At 38.2% G+C, this 15,944-nt stretch overlaps 1 protein-coding gene and 1 long non-coding RNA gene across 8 annotated transcripts in view; one reads left to right on the top strand and one right to left on the bottom strand.

Annotated features, from left to right (window-relative positions):
- The window catches only part of LOC107400425 (uncharacterized), a 49,038-nt gene extending 45,009 nt beyond the window's left edge, over nucleotides 1-4,029 (bottom strand). For 5 of the 7 annotated variants that reach the window (XR_013051418.1, XM_042277906.2, XM_076572388.1 and 2 more), the window contains exons 1-3: nucleotides 3,634-4,029; nucleotides 1,083-1,197; nucleotides 744-917 (exon numbers count right to left, since the gene is read on the bottom strand). Coding sequence is in view for 6 of the 7 variants with exons in the window: in XM_042277906.2 (XP_042133840.2) it covers nucleotides 744-917; nucleotides 1,083-1,197; nucleotides 3,634-3,884 (540 nt within the window). In the remaining variant the exon portion in view is untranslated. The other 2 variants (XM_076572387.1, XM_076572391.1) reach the window with 2 other exon arrangements.
- Nucleotides 4,030-4,050: 21 nt separating this feature from the next.
- The window catches only part of LOC121829475 (uncharacterized), a 34,779-nt gene continuing 22,885 nt past the window's right edge, over nucleotides 4,051-15,944 (top strand). The window contains exon 1 of the long non-coding RNA XR_006072345.2: nucleotides 4,051-4,136. This is a non-coding gene — a long non-coding RNA (uncharacterized LOC121829475). The remainder of the gene's footprint in view (nucleotides 4,137-15,944) is intronic.

A 15,944-nucleotide genomic window follows, 5' to 3' on the forward strand; every position in this document is an offset into this window, starting at 1 on the left:
GAGACTATAAGTCCAATAAACGTCTTTACAAATATTTTCCATGGATGCATAAAACAATATTTCTCTAATATTTCAATAAGTCAACATTTATTTTCTTCCCCACTTAAAATCATTTTTGGAGAGCTCCATACAGTGTATTTTGATCACCTTCACCTGGTTTCCTCAACTACTTCCCAAATCCAACCCACTTCTTTACCCACCCATCTTTCTGTCCTCATTGATATAACCCTCTTCTCAAGTCTCAGAGGTCACTGCAGAAGGTCAGGGGAAAGTCTGCAAGAGCCAGAGGAACTGGATGACCACAAAGAAACAGTGCCTCTTGGCACAACAGAGCAGAGATACATATGAAGTCATAGTCATTGTGAAAACATTCTCAAGAACTGTGCAAGCTCAGGTGACACAAAATTCAGTATAGAGACAGGAATTTGATGAGGACATATTGACAACTGATAGCTGCTTGAAGGGGATAGTCATTTTTATTTAAAGGTGTGGCCCCTGGTAGGCTGATCATGCTCCAGTGGATGGTATTATAGTATATGGGCTGCACAAATGGGACCCAATGGGTTAGAAAACAAACAGTAATAAAGTATCAATATTCAAATGAATACCAGTCAAATTATTTCAAAGTGCCAGTCAAGAAATACTTGAGCTCCTAAACATGGAAAATTGGCCCTACATATGACATTGCTAAAGTACATAGTTTTCAAATACTCAGGAATTCAATCTGCAAAATCTTTCTTTACCTTTGTAGTTTCTTCAATATTTCCCCCAAATTTAAGAAGAATGGTGACAATATCAGGCCTGTCTACATATACTGCATGATGTAATGCTGTTTCTCCCTTGGAATCTTTAATATTGGGATTTGCTTCGTTATCAAGGAGGACAGAAACAATTTTTGTCTCCCAGCTTTGTACAGCCTGTGGATATTGTGAAAAGGAAAACATCATCAATTCAAAGAATTCAACATAAACGTCCCCCTAACTGCCCCCTTCACCATGATTTATATTTAAGTGACATTAATTTTGCTTTCATTCGAACCATTTATATAAAATTCATTCCTGAAATTGAAGACTTTGACCTACCTTCATTAGTGGTGTGGACTTTTGATCATCAAGTTCATTTACGTCGCATTCATTATGTAAGAGGAAATAAACCAGATGCAGGTGACCATAAAAACAGGCGAAGTGGAGTGCGGTTCTATGGACATGAGAGATATTTTTAGTGAAACTGTAGGGCATTATGCCAACATACACAGTCACTCATGTATTTGCAAATATTATATAATATTTAAGATCTCTGATCCATAAGCCAATCTTTAATTGTTTCTAAAATTATATGTTTGCTCTTATTATTTACTATATTAGAAAAATTTACTATACAGAGCTTTTGTGGTAGCATGAATAAAACCCGCAGCTCTTGCAGCTAGGTAGCCAAGAGCAGCCATTTTGAACAGAAAGAACATGACTATTGGATTGAACTGCTAATGAATTTGCATCCTGCCCTAGGCTCCATTACCAACCAACTACTTCTCAGCCTTTCTGTGTTGTGATTTCCTTGTCCATAAAGTGGGTCTTAAAAGGAGTACTACTTTCCTGTCAAATTAGGATGTATCAATAAGAACCTCTGCAATGACTCAGAAAATATTCTTGAACAACAGCTAAATATCTGCTAGACATTTAAATTATTAATGTTAACTCTGTAACAAATACATTCCAAGTCAATGTTAGTTCCATTGTATCTATTTTGCAAATATATTAAAAAACTATATATTTCACAGAGTCTAAGATAATATCTTCAAAACTTGAAACATGGTCTGGTTTAAATTTATGCTCCTGGTGCATCAGCCTCCAGGTAGCTGGGATTGTAAATGTGACTCAATACCCAGATTAAGATGCTGTTTTTCTCACATTTTAACTCATTCAAAATTGGAAAAATCATTTACAATTCATAATGTATAATTGTTGTCAATACTTAAAAGCAATTCTTAATACACCAAGTAGAATGTCATCGTGCAATTCATGGTGTCTTACACTGAGATGTGACATATACTCATGACATTTCTAGTCTTTTTTTTTTTTTTTTTTTTTTTTTGGTTTTTTGAGACAGGGTTTCTCTGTGTAGCTTTGCGCCTTTCCTGGAGCTCACTTGGTAGACCAGGCTGGCCTCGAACTCACAGAGATCCGCCTGCCTCTGCCTCCTGAGTGCTGGGATTAAAGGCGTGCACCACCACCGCCCGGCGACATTTCTAGTCTTTACACTGAAGTTTTTTAAAAAATGCTAGCTATGAAAGTACTATGGATAATTAGTAACAAAATCTAAATGCACAGGAAGCTTTGCTTTGATTTTAAGGAATTTAAGCCAAAGAAAACGTGGGGTTCAAATAAGTAAGAGTGGCTCATTCTTGACAATAGTTAAATTCATAGGATATATGAAAATCAGATTTTTGCTATGCCTAATGTCAATATCTAATAGCAATTTCACAAGTGAGATTTAGGACACCTTGAGTTGGGCCCACATTGGAAAAGCAAGATATTTGCTGCTCTGGAAGTTGTGAAACTCCCAGCAAGCTTTATTTGCCTCTACCAGGAGTAACTAAAGATGTTGAAAGTAACTTGCAGATAACCTGGAGCTTGTCAGAAAACGGTGCTATGGAAACTGTGGCTGATCAAGGCAGCATTGACTAACCTCTCAGAATGATATGAAGTACTGAGTGAAGCTTAAGACAAACAATATAAGAAATCTAAGGAGATGCGAGAATAACATCCCTAGAACACTAGTGAGAAATAACAAGAAAATGGGCACACAGCCATCTTTCAAGTTTAGATTTTTTTTTGTATTATTCATCAGTAAGGACTATAAACATTAGCACACGTTCATATAAAATTCACATTGAATTGTGCTTGCACAATTTTAGGCGAAAGAAAAGGTAAGCATTACAGCTCTATGGAAAGGTATCCTGGTAGTCAGGAGCCAAGAAATACTACAAAGTCGCATCATAAAACAAACCTCTCACAAGAGATTTATTGGGAGGGAAAAAAAACCCAGGAGGGTGGCTGCCTCTGCTTGGGCCAGAAACAGCGAAGAACTGAGCAGAAGGCAAGGCTTGTAGCGAGTTTCCTGGGGAGGGGCGGTGGCACTTTTCAGAGTGAAGCTTTCCAGGGTGGAGAAATGGTGGGCTTTGAAGTCCAGAGGTTGAACTTTTTACTCTAGGGAGGGGGCAGTAAGTGTTCTGTGGGTGGAGCCTGGCATTTGGAGGTCCTTAGGGGAGGTGCCTGGCCCCTCGTGTGTTTCAAGGGGCTTACAGGAGACACATTATGAGGAACATGACCTAAATTCTGCACTTTCTACAATTTATACAGCATTGTGTTTGTGTACATTGAAATTAAATCCCATTTCTTTATATTTTGTTACGTTTTTCTATTGCATATTCAAATGCTCTATAAGTGAGTTATGGGGAGACGGTAAACCTGGAGATTTGGTCTCATGCTTCTCCTGCTCCAGAAGATGACCTGGACACTGGACCTCTCTGTGATCACAGGTGCCACCCCTGTTGTCCTAGGAGCTAGGAAACAGGATTCTCCCATCACCCGATTTCCTCGTGGCCCTTCATCCTTAGTTTCCAAGTGTTCTCACCGTCCCCTTTTATCCTTGTCATTTATGTCAAACTTCTTCTTAGAAAGGAGCTTCAGCACCACTTTGATCCTTCCTTGACACACAGCTTCATGAAATTTATTTTCTGGGTCATAAGGCTGTTGGTACCTATCCTCGGTCCCACAGTCACAACAGCACAAGCTTCCCTTTCCGCTGCTCGGGCCATCACAAAACCCCAAGGGAGTTTTTGGCTCTTTCTTAAAGCAGAAGAACTTCCTCAGGGTGGAGAACATCACCGTGGCCTCCTTTTTGTCAGCTCAACACTAAAGAAGAAATATAAACTTTTAACCACTGGCCGTCTACCAACCAGAGCGTAACTCTGTGAGTCCCAGAAATGATAAGCTCCAGTTTGACCAGGCAAACAGAATCTGACAGTTAGGGAACAGCCGTTGCCAAGCAACACTGATAAACAAAAGCATGCAGGGTCTTCCTCGGGGACAACTGACAGCCCAGGAAGCAAATAGTGCTCACTGCGCATGTGCAATGTAAGCATGGCGGTCTCCTTACGCTTTAATCTATGTTTATCCTGCAAGGCCTTTGTCTCTTCTTTAAAGTTGAAGGATTCCTTTATTTCCAACAGTAACCTTGATTGGCAGTTGTTTTGTTTGGGGGGGGGTTGTAATTCTTCATTCTAAAATATTTTCTTGCCTTTTTTTTTCCACTGAGAGGTCATGGATGGGCTTGCTTTTGTAGGAAAGGGGAGCTTCTCGAAGCTTCTCTCTGGGTGCTTTTGGTTCTGTGGTTTTGGAATTTTCAATGCAGTGAAAAGCTTTAAGTTATACTTTTTGTGAGCCCAGGAGTGGTGGCAGGTGCTTTTAACATGATTAAAACACACTGAGGAGATGTTATGGCTGTTGTGGTTCTAAATGTCTTCTCTACAGTAGGGCCCATATATTTGCCTTGATATGGGGACCTTCTGCTCTTATTTCATAGAACATGTTTTCTGTGCCCTGAGTAGCTCCACAATATCTTCGATGTCAGATCTTTATATTTGGTCTCTGCAGTGCTTTTAGTGAGAATGTTCCACACAGGTTCAGGTATTTGAACACTTGGTCCCAGGTAGTAGTCCTGTGTGAGGTGGTTGCAGTAAGTTTGGGAGCTGGAGCCTTGATAGAGGACATCTATCCCTGGAGGTAGGCCTTGACTGTTGACCGTCTCTGCCCACTATGTTGGCTTTCTGATTCCTGCCTGTGGCTGAGATAGATTCTTCTTTTCTTACTCCTGTGTCTGTCACTAGCGAGTTAACTCTCCCCACCATGATAGACACTTCTGCCTTTGGAACTGGAAGTTCAAATACACTCTTCCTTCTGTAAGATGCTTCTGGCCATGGTGTTTTATCACAGAAACAGGAAGTTAACAAGCACAATATCTGAATAGCAGCATCCCAGAGATATTGAAAGATGCAGTTATTACTTTTAATTTGTTAGTGTCTAACTGTAATAACACACCCACTTTGATTTCAAACTCCGATGTTCCTCTGATGGATGTTCTGCTGCTGATGTTCTCTACAGAATTACTGTGCTTGGTGTATGGGGATTTCCATCTAAACTAATGCAATAGTTTTCACATTCTTTCTCCTGACTTTCACATGCAAATTGTATGTTCATTTTGTCATATATTTCGATGTTTATTCATGTCCCCATTGAAGTAATAGATATTTTATTTCTAATTACTTTAAATTTCCGTGCAGGTGCTTGAGGTGGCTTAAATAAGATGTCAGTTTCCCTGGAGCTGGAATAATAGGCAGTTGTGACCACTTGATGTGGGCTCTAGGAAGTGAACTTTTAATTCTAATGAAGAGCAAGAAACACTTTAACCACTACACACTCTCCCCAGTTCTGAAGTTACATATTTTTTAAACTGCATGTTATATGTTGATTAAAATAATAAACTATATCACTTCACCCTTCCCTTCCCTTCCTTGGTCCCCTCTAATGATTTCACCTTCCTAAGTATCCCAGTCCTCTCCATTACCTCTCAAACTGATAGCCTCTTTTTAAAATTATTATTGTTCTGTGCGCGTGTGCGCGCGCGCGCGCGCGCACACACACACACACACACACGCACACACACACACACACACACACACACATAAATAGATAAATGCAACCTGCTGAGTGATGTCATGTTGCATGTGTGTATGTGCTACATTTTCATTATCCATTCATCAGTTTAAGGACATTAAAATTGTTTCCATTCCTAGCTGTTGTGAATAGAGTAGCAGTGAACATGACTGAGAAAGCATGGATGAGAAAAAGGTCTGAATGGGGAAGTCATGAGAAATTCACTGTAGAGCCTAGAGAAGGAAATGGAATGTCTCCCTGTATAGAGTATGTGATTATTTTGTGTTGCAGAATCAGGGTGTTTGTCCATGGAAGAGACTAATTCTCCTTTCAGGAGTCGTTAGCCAACTATTGTTCTTTTTTTTAGAATTATATTTTACATCTTTAAAAAATTTATTCTTGGGGCTGGAGAGATGGCTCAGAGGTTAAGAGCACCGACTGCTCTTCCAGAGGTCCTGAGTTCAATTCCCAGCACCCACATGGTGGCTTACAACCATCTGTGATGAGATCTGGTGCCCTCTTCTGCATACATAATAAATAAATAAATCTTCAAAAAAAAAGAAAAAGCACTGACTGCTCTTCTGGAGGACCTGGGTTCAATTTCCATCACCCACATGGTAGCTCACAGCTGACACTCATGGCAAAACACAAATAAACATAAATTAAAAATAAATTTAATTAAAAAATTATTCTTAAGAATCATACTATTTTTGTTAACATTTACAACATTATTGGGTTTTTTTTTAATTTCATTTGATCCTTCTTTTTTCTTCCCCAAACTCATCATGGATCCTTCTCTCTACCTGACCTATCCAAGTTTATGTTTTTCCTTCTTGTTCTGTCTTTAAAAACATACCACAAAACTAATATCTAAACAACCAAAAAATAAGACAAAAATGCAAAATACAAAGTCCTCTTAACACACATACAAAAAACCCTGGGATTTATTTTGTGTTGGCCAACTACACTTGGACATGAGACTCAGATATACCCACTGCCACTCCATTAGAGAAAACAGGTTTTCCCTTTGATTTGGGGTATAAATTACTGCTAGCTTCTAGGTTAGGCATGGGAACCTGTGTCTACTTGCTTATGTAGCTTGAACCTGTGCATATTTTGTGTGTTCTGTCACAGTCTCTGTGAATTCATTTGTGCATCAGTCCTGTTGTGACTGGAAGACACCGTTTCTATGTTTTTCAATTCATGAAAGAATCTTTTGTATGTTAAAATTTTGTCATGAATGAATATATTCTTTTATATGCCAATATCATCTATTCTCATTGTATGATATTTAACATATGAATATGTTATATAGGAAGATTTTTTTCACTCTGTGGATGAGTAGTTACCACATTGGTCATATGCTGTTACATGATGGGTGAGGATATGAAACTGTTGTTTTCCTTGACTGAAGTTTGTGTATGATGCATTCTGCACCTATAATGAAGAGATTGTAGTGGAAAAGGCACACTTACCATTGCATTTCTAAATCTTATGGCATTATGGACAAGAAGCTAAATGAAGTGTAGGGAATCATGGAAGCCTTGTCTAGTTGCCTTGAGAGGCATAGGTCATTGGGATTTTTTTGTATTTTTTTTTTTTTTTAGTTTATAGTTTATGGTTCCTGGGCCACTGTGTGCATTTCAGTTCCTGAGAAACTGATGCACTCTCTCAGGCAGTGAAGCATTCAGGCTGCCTATGTTTCTCTGTGTTCCCTAGAAGTCATCAAAGCATATAGAACCTGTGCTGGACAACTAGTCTTAAACGTTATTCTTATGTATAGCTTGAATATATCATTGTATCCCGACAACTACCATTGTATTGATCCTGGCTACCACTATTGTATTATGATTCTGTAAGGGTATTAAAAGTCTGATTGCTTGCAATAAACTTGTCACAACCTCAGTCTTGTTGTGATCCCGTCAACATAACCTGGTTAAGCTGTATTTCTCATCAGCTATATCAGGTAATCCTGGCTCAGTAAGTAAGTGCTGGCACTTACAGTGAGGTACATAAGAAATTGAAAGAAACTTCCATTCAGTAGTTGAAGTGTTGTCTATGAGGCAGGGTTCATACAGTATATGTAGTTTCTATTTTTAAACACATACTCATTACTGTACAATATTAACCTACTTGCAATTCTATGCAAGATACATATCAGAGCATTTAAATTATGTTGCTGGGTGAGAATGTGGCTAATTCCTCCAATCCACACTGAAAGCATCAATATTTTTTCTACTCCAACAAGTTTATTTTATGAGCCCATATTTCCTTTTGCTCATTATGGACAAGTCCTTTGGTGCATTTCTGTAATTCCATTATACAGAAGTAAGAAAGTAAGAAATGTCCATTTAATTTGAGAAAATTGTATCTGAGGATCTTTTACAGGGAATAAAGATACCTATTTTTCAAGCTCATACTCCATATGTGATTATCAGCCAGATGCACTGTTACAAGAAGTCTTGGAGATGATTACGTAACAGAAGTTGTAAAGATGTGGCATTCTTTAGGTCCATGAGAGATTCTATGATGAATACTTCATCCAGAATCTATTTCGTAGGTAGATGTTTCCTATTTCTCATTATAGGTCTACATGCATTTTATTGTAAATTAGAGAATTTGTAAAATGCAGTTTTTAGAAAGGTGGATAAGAATGTGCATTTTGTCCCATTTCATTAGACAAGATTTTGTACGATGCATCAGCAACCTAGGAGAAACAGATTCCTCTTATGAATGCACATCCTTTTTTAGCCAATACAGCTCATTTTTGACCACTTGAGTTGGGGAGGAAAAGAATATGTTTCTGAAATGCAGTAACAGAGATGAAGGAAACTAGAGAAGAACTTTCTATTTCACAGGAGAAATGTTATGATTAATCTTTCACCTAGAAGAAGAAAAGTCCATCTTAAATACACATATAATTGATAGCTCTTCATAGGTCTGTACACACTGTGGTTTAAGGAGCTAGATAGAGCATTTATAAATGCAGCTGTAAATATTTACACCTTTACAAGACATCTACAACACAATTTCTACACCTACAGCTCAGGGAATGTCACCAGAAAAGAGGTGGAAAAGTTATGAATTAGAGTATGAAGAAGTCAACTAAAAGATTGTGTCTTCTATGTATGACAGATGCTACACCCATGAAATATCAACATTGTGACTGCTTCAAGAAGACCTGAACAATGAAACCATCAGTTGACATGCTAATGTGAATGGGAAAAATCTCATAGGGTTGCTCATTTCTAGATTAAAAGCTATAAGAAATTAATGACTACTAAAAGAATTCATCTCTCCCAGAGATGAGTGTCTTGACAGTTTATCTAGTACCATATATTTAGACCTAAAAACATATACATATAAGTAACACAAAACAGACTCAGCACATTGCATATATATATGTATGTATATATATATATAAATATAACAATCAATAAATAAAAGGAGGCCATGAATTTGAGAGAGTGCACCAAGGAGAGGGTTATTAGAGGGAGAAGTGTGAGGAAAATGATGTATTTATATTTCATTTAAGATATACATACATGTTAATATGTGGAGTTCTCCAAAAAGCCCTTGAGTGATCCATCTTTGATCTACCACAGACAGATCCTGTCTAATAACTAGGTTGTTTATTACTTGCTATTGGTGTATGTGCAGCCTTACAGCAAGCTTGAGCCTTAATCCTAACCTTTAAGTCTAACTCTGAAATGACTCTAATTTTAACTATCTAAACTTAGTCCTAAGCATAATACAAAACATAGCCTTAAATTCTAAACTGGGACTGTAATGCTTCACAAGAGTAAGAAAACCATAGAGATGAACCACACAAACATTTCAAGAGACTCAGAAAAAGCCTTTGACATAATCCAATATACCTTCATGATATAAGTCCTGGAGAAACCAGGGCTAGAAGGGACATAGTTAAATATAACAAAGGCTATTTATCGCAAGCTCACAGCCAACACCAAACTAAACAGAAACTTCAAAACATTTACACTAAACTCAGGAATAAGACAAGGATGTCCATTCTCTACATATTTATTCAATATAGTACTTAAAATCTTAGATAAAGTAATGTGAAAAATGAAGGAGATCCAAGGGGGTAGAAATGGGAAAGGAAGAAGTCCAAGTACCTTTGTTTGCAGATATGGTTATGCATTGATGACCCTAAAAACTCTACCAGGAAACTTCTACAGCTGATAAATACTTTCAGCAGAATAATAGAATATAAAATTAACACCTAAAACCAGTAGCCTGTCTAGATACAAATTAAAAAATGGACTGAGAAAGAAATCAGGGAAAGAATGCCTTTCCCAATAGCCCTGAAAATTTTCTTAGGGTAACTCTAGTCAAGCAAGGGAAAGACCTATATAATAAAATCCTTAAGACAGTGAGGAAATAAACTGAAGAAGGTATCAGAAGATAGAAAATATCCCATGCTCATGGATTAGTAGGATCAATATAGTGAAATTTGGCCATCTTAGCAAAAGTGATGTACAGATTCAATGTAATCGCCATCAAAATTCCAACACAATTCTTCATAATAATTGATAGGACAACTTTCAGCTTCAGATGAAAACATAAAACACCCAGGATGGCTATTACATTCTAAATGAAAAAAAGAAGTATGTGAGATAGCGTTATTCTTTATTTCAAGCTGTACTACAGAGCTATAGTAATAAAAACTGCATGGTATTGGCATAAAAGCAGACACATTGATCAATGGAATTAAATTGAAGACCCAAACATTAGTCCATACACCTATAGATACCTGATTTTTGATAAAGCAACCAGAAATACACACTGTAAAAGAGACCACATCTTCAACAAATGGTGCTGATGCTGATCAAATTGAATGGCCTCATGTAAAAGAATACAAAAGAACTAAATTTATAACCCTACAAAAAACTCAACTCCAAATTGATCAAGGACCTCTTGATTGTATAATCAAATGACTCTAGCTCCTACTGGAAGTATACTTGTTCATCCATGTTCATTGTGCTCTATTCATAATGGCCAGAAATCAGAAATGGCCTACTTGTCTGTCAATGGATGAATGGACAAAAAATATGTGATACATTTACATTAAGGAATATTACTCAGCTAGAAAAAAATAACAAAATTCATGGGTAGATGGATGGATCTAGGAAAAAAAATCACTGAGTAAGGTAACCCAGACCCTAAAAGATAAATATGATATGTATTTTCTTATCTGTGGATGTTAGCTTTTAAGCCCTCCAGAGGGATGCTACAATCCATATAACTACAGAGGTTAGGTATAGAAAAAGGGTAGAGTGTGGATGGAAGACACTCCTAAGGTAGAGGAAATAGAATATATGATTATGGAGATACAGACAGAGAAATTGGAATGGAATAATCAAAAAGAGAGGGGGTGGGGAGAGGGGTGTAATTTAAGGAATACTTGGAGGGACAGCTAACACTACTAAGTGCCATTTAATAGGTCATATGGAAAAGTACTACAATAGAAGCTTCTTAAAATTTATACATGTGTATGTAAGAAATCTAAAGGGAATTACCAAATAACAAGGAAGACAATGCCCAACTAGACTTTTCTCTCCACTAAATGTAGCCTCCAGTGACAAAAATAGTTTATAATTAATTGAATTGTTGTCTAAAGGGATCCATTATCAGGTTTAGTTTTGATTATTACATACCAAAGGGACTGTTTTTCTGATCTATTCTTGTATCTTCATAGGCATGTACTTATTTGGTGAGGGGAATTTTTTCCTCTGATTTTGTTGAAAATATTTTGTGTGCCTTTGATCAACATTTCTTCTCCATCCTCTATTCCTATTATTCATAGATTTGTTCTTTTCACAGTTTCCAAGATTTTCTGAATGTTTTATGCCAGGATTTTCTTTTATTTAACATTTACTTTGACTGTGATATCCATTTCTTCTTTTGTGCCTTCAGTTAATGGGATTCTCTTTTTCCATCTCTTGTATTATGTTGGTGAGGCTTGCCTCTGGGGTTCATGTTCAAGTCGCTAAATGTTTTGTTACCAGATTTCCCAGTTTGGATTTTCTGTATTGATTCTATTTGCACTTTCATGTCTTGAGCTATTTATTTATTTCCTTCCACTCCGTGATTTCATAAATTAAAGGGATTCATTCATCTCCTCCTTAAAGATCTCTATCACATTTATAAAGGTTATTTTAATGTCTTTTTCTTCTGCTTTATGTATGGCAGAACACTCAGGGCCTGTTGTGGTAGGGTTACTGGGCTCTACTAGAGACATAGTGTTTTGGTTGTTATTGATTGTGCTTTCACACTGTCTTCCAGGCATCTGGGATTGCAAAGATTGTAATTCTCAGTATGGATATCTGGTCTTGACTTTGTTAGTTGGGTGTTTTGTGCCATGGTTTTGGTTGTCCTCTCTGGTTCTCAGGGAAGAGTAATGACTGTGTGTTGTCTGGAAGGAGATTCTTCTGGAATCCTGATAGGTGTGACTCCTGGGGATTCCAGCTAATCTGTGTTTCTGGGTATTGGAAGCTGACACTTACAATGGGGATTGTCTGGAGGTCAGGGGAAGTCAGGAGGGAGGAGAGCAGGGTGTTCCACTAGGATTTGCTTAGTCTCTTGGGAATGAGGGAAAAGAGAAGAGAGACCATAGCAGAAGGTCTACTACAGGTCTGGTGTTGGGACTGTGATATTGAACTTGGAGGAATGGAGGGAGTGATAATGATCTGCAGTTAGTTTACTTGCTTCCCTAGTCATATTTCCTATGGGTTCCCAGGGAGTGCTTTCTGAAGTTAGGGCCTGGGACGATGCAATGAGTGTAGGGAAAGAAGACCGGGGGTCGAGGGGGGGGGGGAGGGGAGGAGATCTGTGTGATTCACTGGAAATGGGGCCAGCAGGGAAGGGTGCTCTGCTTCAGGTCTGGGGATGAGACTAGAAGATTAGATTTAGAGGAGCAGAGGGAGAGTTGCAGATCTACATGTAGCCTACCTACTTCCCTGGCCAGAGTGGCCTGTAGATTCTTGGAGTTGTGGGCTGGGTTAAACCAAGTAGGTTGAGGAAAGATTGGAAGGGAGGATCTTTGTGATCCACTGGAGATGAGGACAGCGGAGGGAGGTATCTGCAGCTGGTGCTTTGATGCAGAGCTTGGGATGAGAATGGAGGACTGGAGTTAGAGGAGCAGAGGTAGAGTTGAAACTCTGCAGTCAGCTTCCCTGCTTCCCTGGCCTGAGTGCTTTTATTTACATTTACACCTATAGGTTTGTCTGCTCATAACTTTGGTCAGAGATGTTTCTTTTGCCATAGGCAGTAGTTAATGTAGAGATTCATAACTACTTAAAATTATCAGAATAAGTTACTGCGATGCTCATCCGAAGATGGGTCATTTGTATCGATCTTCCACTACCAAAAGTTCAATAAACATTGAGGGAAAATGTTTAGGAGAAAAAAGTAAGAGTATGAATATGGAGAGAAGTACTGTGAAATGCCCTATTCAGGACAGAACACAGCTGATGCACAGATCAACTCACACAGCAACTGTGTGTCATACACTAGACTTGCACAAGATCAAACCAGTAAAAATTCCAACATGAATGAGGAGCAATTGGCAACTGATGGAGGGGATGAATTTGTCTTGGATTTATGGCTGCTGATAAGTTGGTTGACTATGTCCCGGTAGATGGCTTCACAAACATTCACACTTGGTCAATACTAATGGAACTCACTCTTGGTGGTAACAAACAGCTGTCTCATCAGATTAAGTCCCATTAAATAGGAGGAAAATCAAGCCTAGTACAGTAAATCCAGTCAACATTCATGGCTGGAAAGGTCCTAGATCCTGGAGCAAACCTACTACAGCCATTTTTCTAAGCCCATATAGTTTCTAACTATATTCTAAGTACTTATCCTTAGACACACAGTTATCCCCTCAGATAAGGGTAACTCTCATCAGAGAAGCTTCTTTCTGCAGTAGACACATCATAGAGATCCACAACTGTTCCAAATGAAAGGATAAGTAACTATTGGGTGTCCACCCCCAAGTGAGTCAGCCCTTACACCAAGACTTAGGAAAAATGGCAGGTGTGGGGGCCTAAAGATTGTAAGGCTCACAGTACCAGAATGCTTGCTGCTATAAAGTGTCTCCTAGACATGACAGAAATGTAGCACCCTTAAAATCTCAACAATATGGTTGTTTAAACAAGACCTATATAAAGACAACAGCAACTGAGATGTGTTGTGTATTTGTACACTCTGTGCAGATGTGTTGCTGTGATGGATATAACACAAAGATGAGTGGCCAATAGCTAGGCAGGAGAGGATAGGCAGGATTTCCAGAAAAAGAAAGGAAGAGGAGAAGGAATCTAGGCATGCAAGGGACATCAGGGAGACAACAATGAAGATGTCAGACTTACATCACAGAGTAGAAGTTATAGGAGGAGTGCAGCCAGTTAGCCTGATAAAACCACAGGTGCCCTGTTGTGGGTAGTGTGCTTAGGCATGTGTGCTAGCTACTTCACATTGAGCCAACTTGGGGTCTGCCACTGCACCTGGTGATTGGTGATGCTCAACCATCAGAATGCTGAGCCAATTAGAAAGAGACAAGACAGCTAAGAGAATCTCTGGCTGCCAATAGGAAATCTGGAGGGGATATATAGGTTCACCCATATCCGCAACAAATGAGTCCACTGCTTGCTGCTCACCTGACTCCCAGTGTCTGCATTGTTGACACAACACCTTCTCACTTCCTCCAAGGGGTGTCCAGATAGGGTGACCCACAACAAAAGGTAACCAAGCCACGTGACAGAATGTAGATTAATAAAAGCAGGTTAATTTAAGTTATAAGAACTAGTAGGACAAGGCTAAGCTAATGGACAAACTTCCATATTTAACAATAAGCCTCTGTATCATTATTTGTGAGCTGATCGTCCAAGAAAGTTGATGAGAAAGCTTGCTACAAGCATGGATGGTGGAAATCTCACAGGGCACAACCTCTAGATCAGTGGTTCTCAACATGTGGGCTGCGATCCCTTTAAAGGTTGCATATCAGATATTTACATTACAATTCATAACAGTAGCAAAATTACAGTTATATAGAAGCAGTGAAATAATTTTGTGGTGGTGGTGGGGTCCCCACAACCACAAGATGAGGAATTGTATTAAAAGGTTGCAGCATTAGGAAGGTTGAGAATCACTTCTCTAGAGAAAGAGCTACAACCAATTTATGGTTGTTGAGGGAGGGAGGATGAATCAGTGTTTACCAGGGATGAACTCCCTAAAAGGTTATCCAACCCCTTTGGCCAGCCCTAAATACATGTAGTGTACATATAAGCAACAGTAAATGGACTTCGTGTATCTGTGTAAATATAATAAGAGGTCATGAATTTGAGAGTGAGTAGGGGACATGGGGAGTCAGAAATGGGAAAAGGAGAGTCAAATAGCATAAATATAGTACTCATAAAGGAGTCTCCAAATATATATATATATATGTATATACACACACACACACACACACACACACACACACACACACACACACACATATATACATATATTTGGATGAAAGTTGTTCTGCTTGTTCCCCATTGCTGCTTGACTTCTTTTTTAGTTATTGTGCACTTAGCAGGCAATTTTATTTTGGCTGATGTATCTGTGACATGTTTTAATCAAATCTGTCTTGTAATGATATTGCAAATAAAGCATTCATATTACCCTCTTTTGTTCTATTTTCAACCGTATGTTTTGAGGCTGCAGGTAAATTAAAAGCACAATTTATCAAATATTCTCAGGAGCATCCTGCTACAATTTCTGGGAGGATTCTAGCTAACTGTATCAGGTATATCTATTATAGTATGAGATTTATGAAAGTTGTGTTAATAAAAATTTAAACACATACACACTAAGGTTCACTTATCCAAATAATCTTTCACCACGTTATATTTCTTCTATTGTGGGAAAACTATAAATACTGTAATTTCTTTAGCATTATATATTTGCATGTCATTTTTTAGCTCCTAGTAATTCAAACTTTTTGCTACTCTTTTGGTATTTTTCATGGTAAAGATATTGCAACTACACAAAATTTTATAATAATTTTTTTTCCTGCCAGCTGACCACATAAATGATGACAACCTGGAATAAAGAGTCTCCAAAACAAATCTAGCAGAAGAAATGTGTCTCAAAAGGTTCTGTTTACTTGAATGTGAGCTTAAAAATTAGAGTCCTGGAACTCACTTGGTAGTCCAGGATGGC

This window comes from Peromyscus maniculatus, chromosome 5 (genome assembly GCF_049852395.1).
Source record: "Peromyscus maniculatus bairdii isolate BWxNUB_F1_BW_parent chromosome 5, HU_Pman_BW_mat_3.1, whole genome shotgun sequence".
Classification (NCBI taxonomy): domain Eukaryota; kingdom Metazoa; phylum Chordata; class Mammalia; order Rodentia; family Cricetidae; genus Peromyscus; species Peromyscus maniculatus.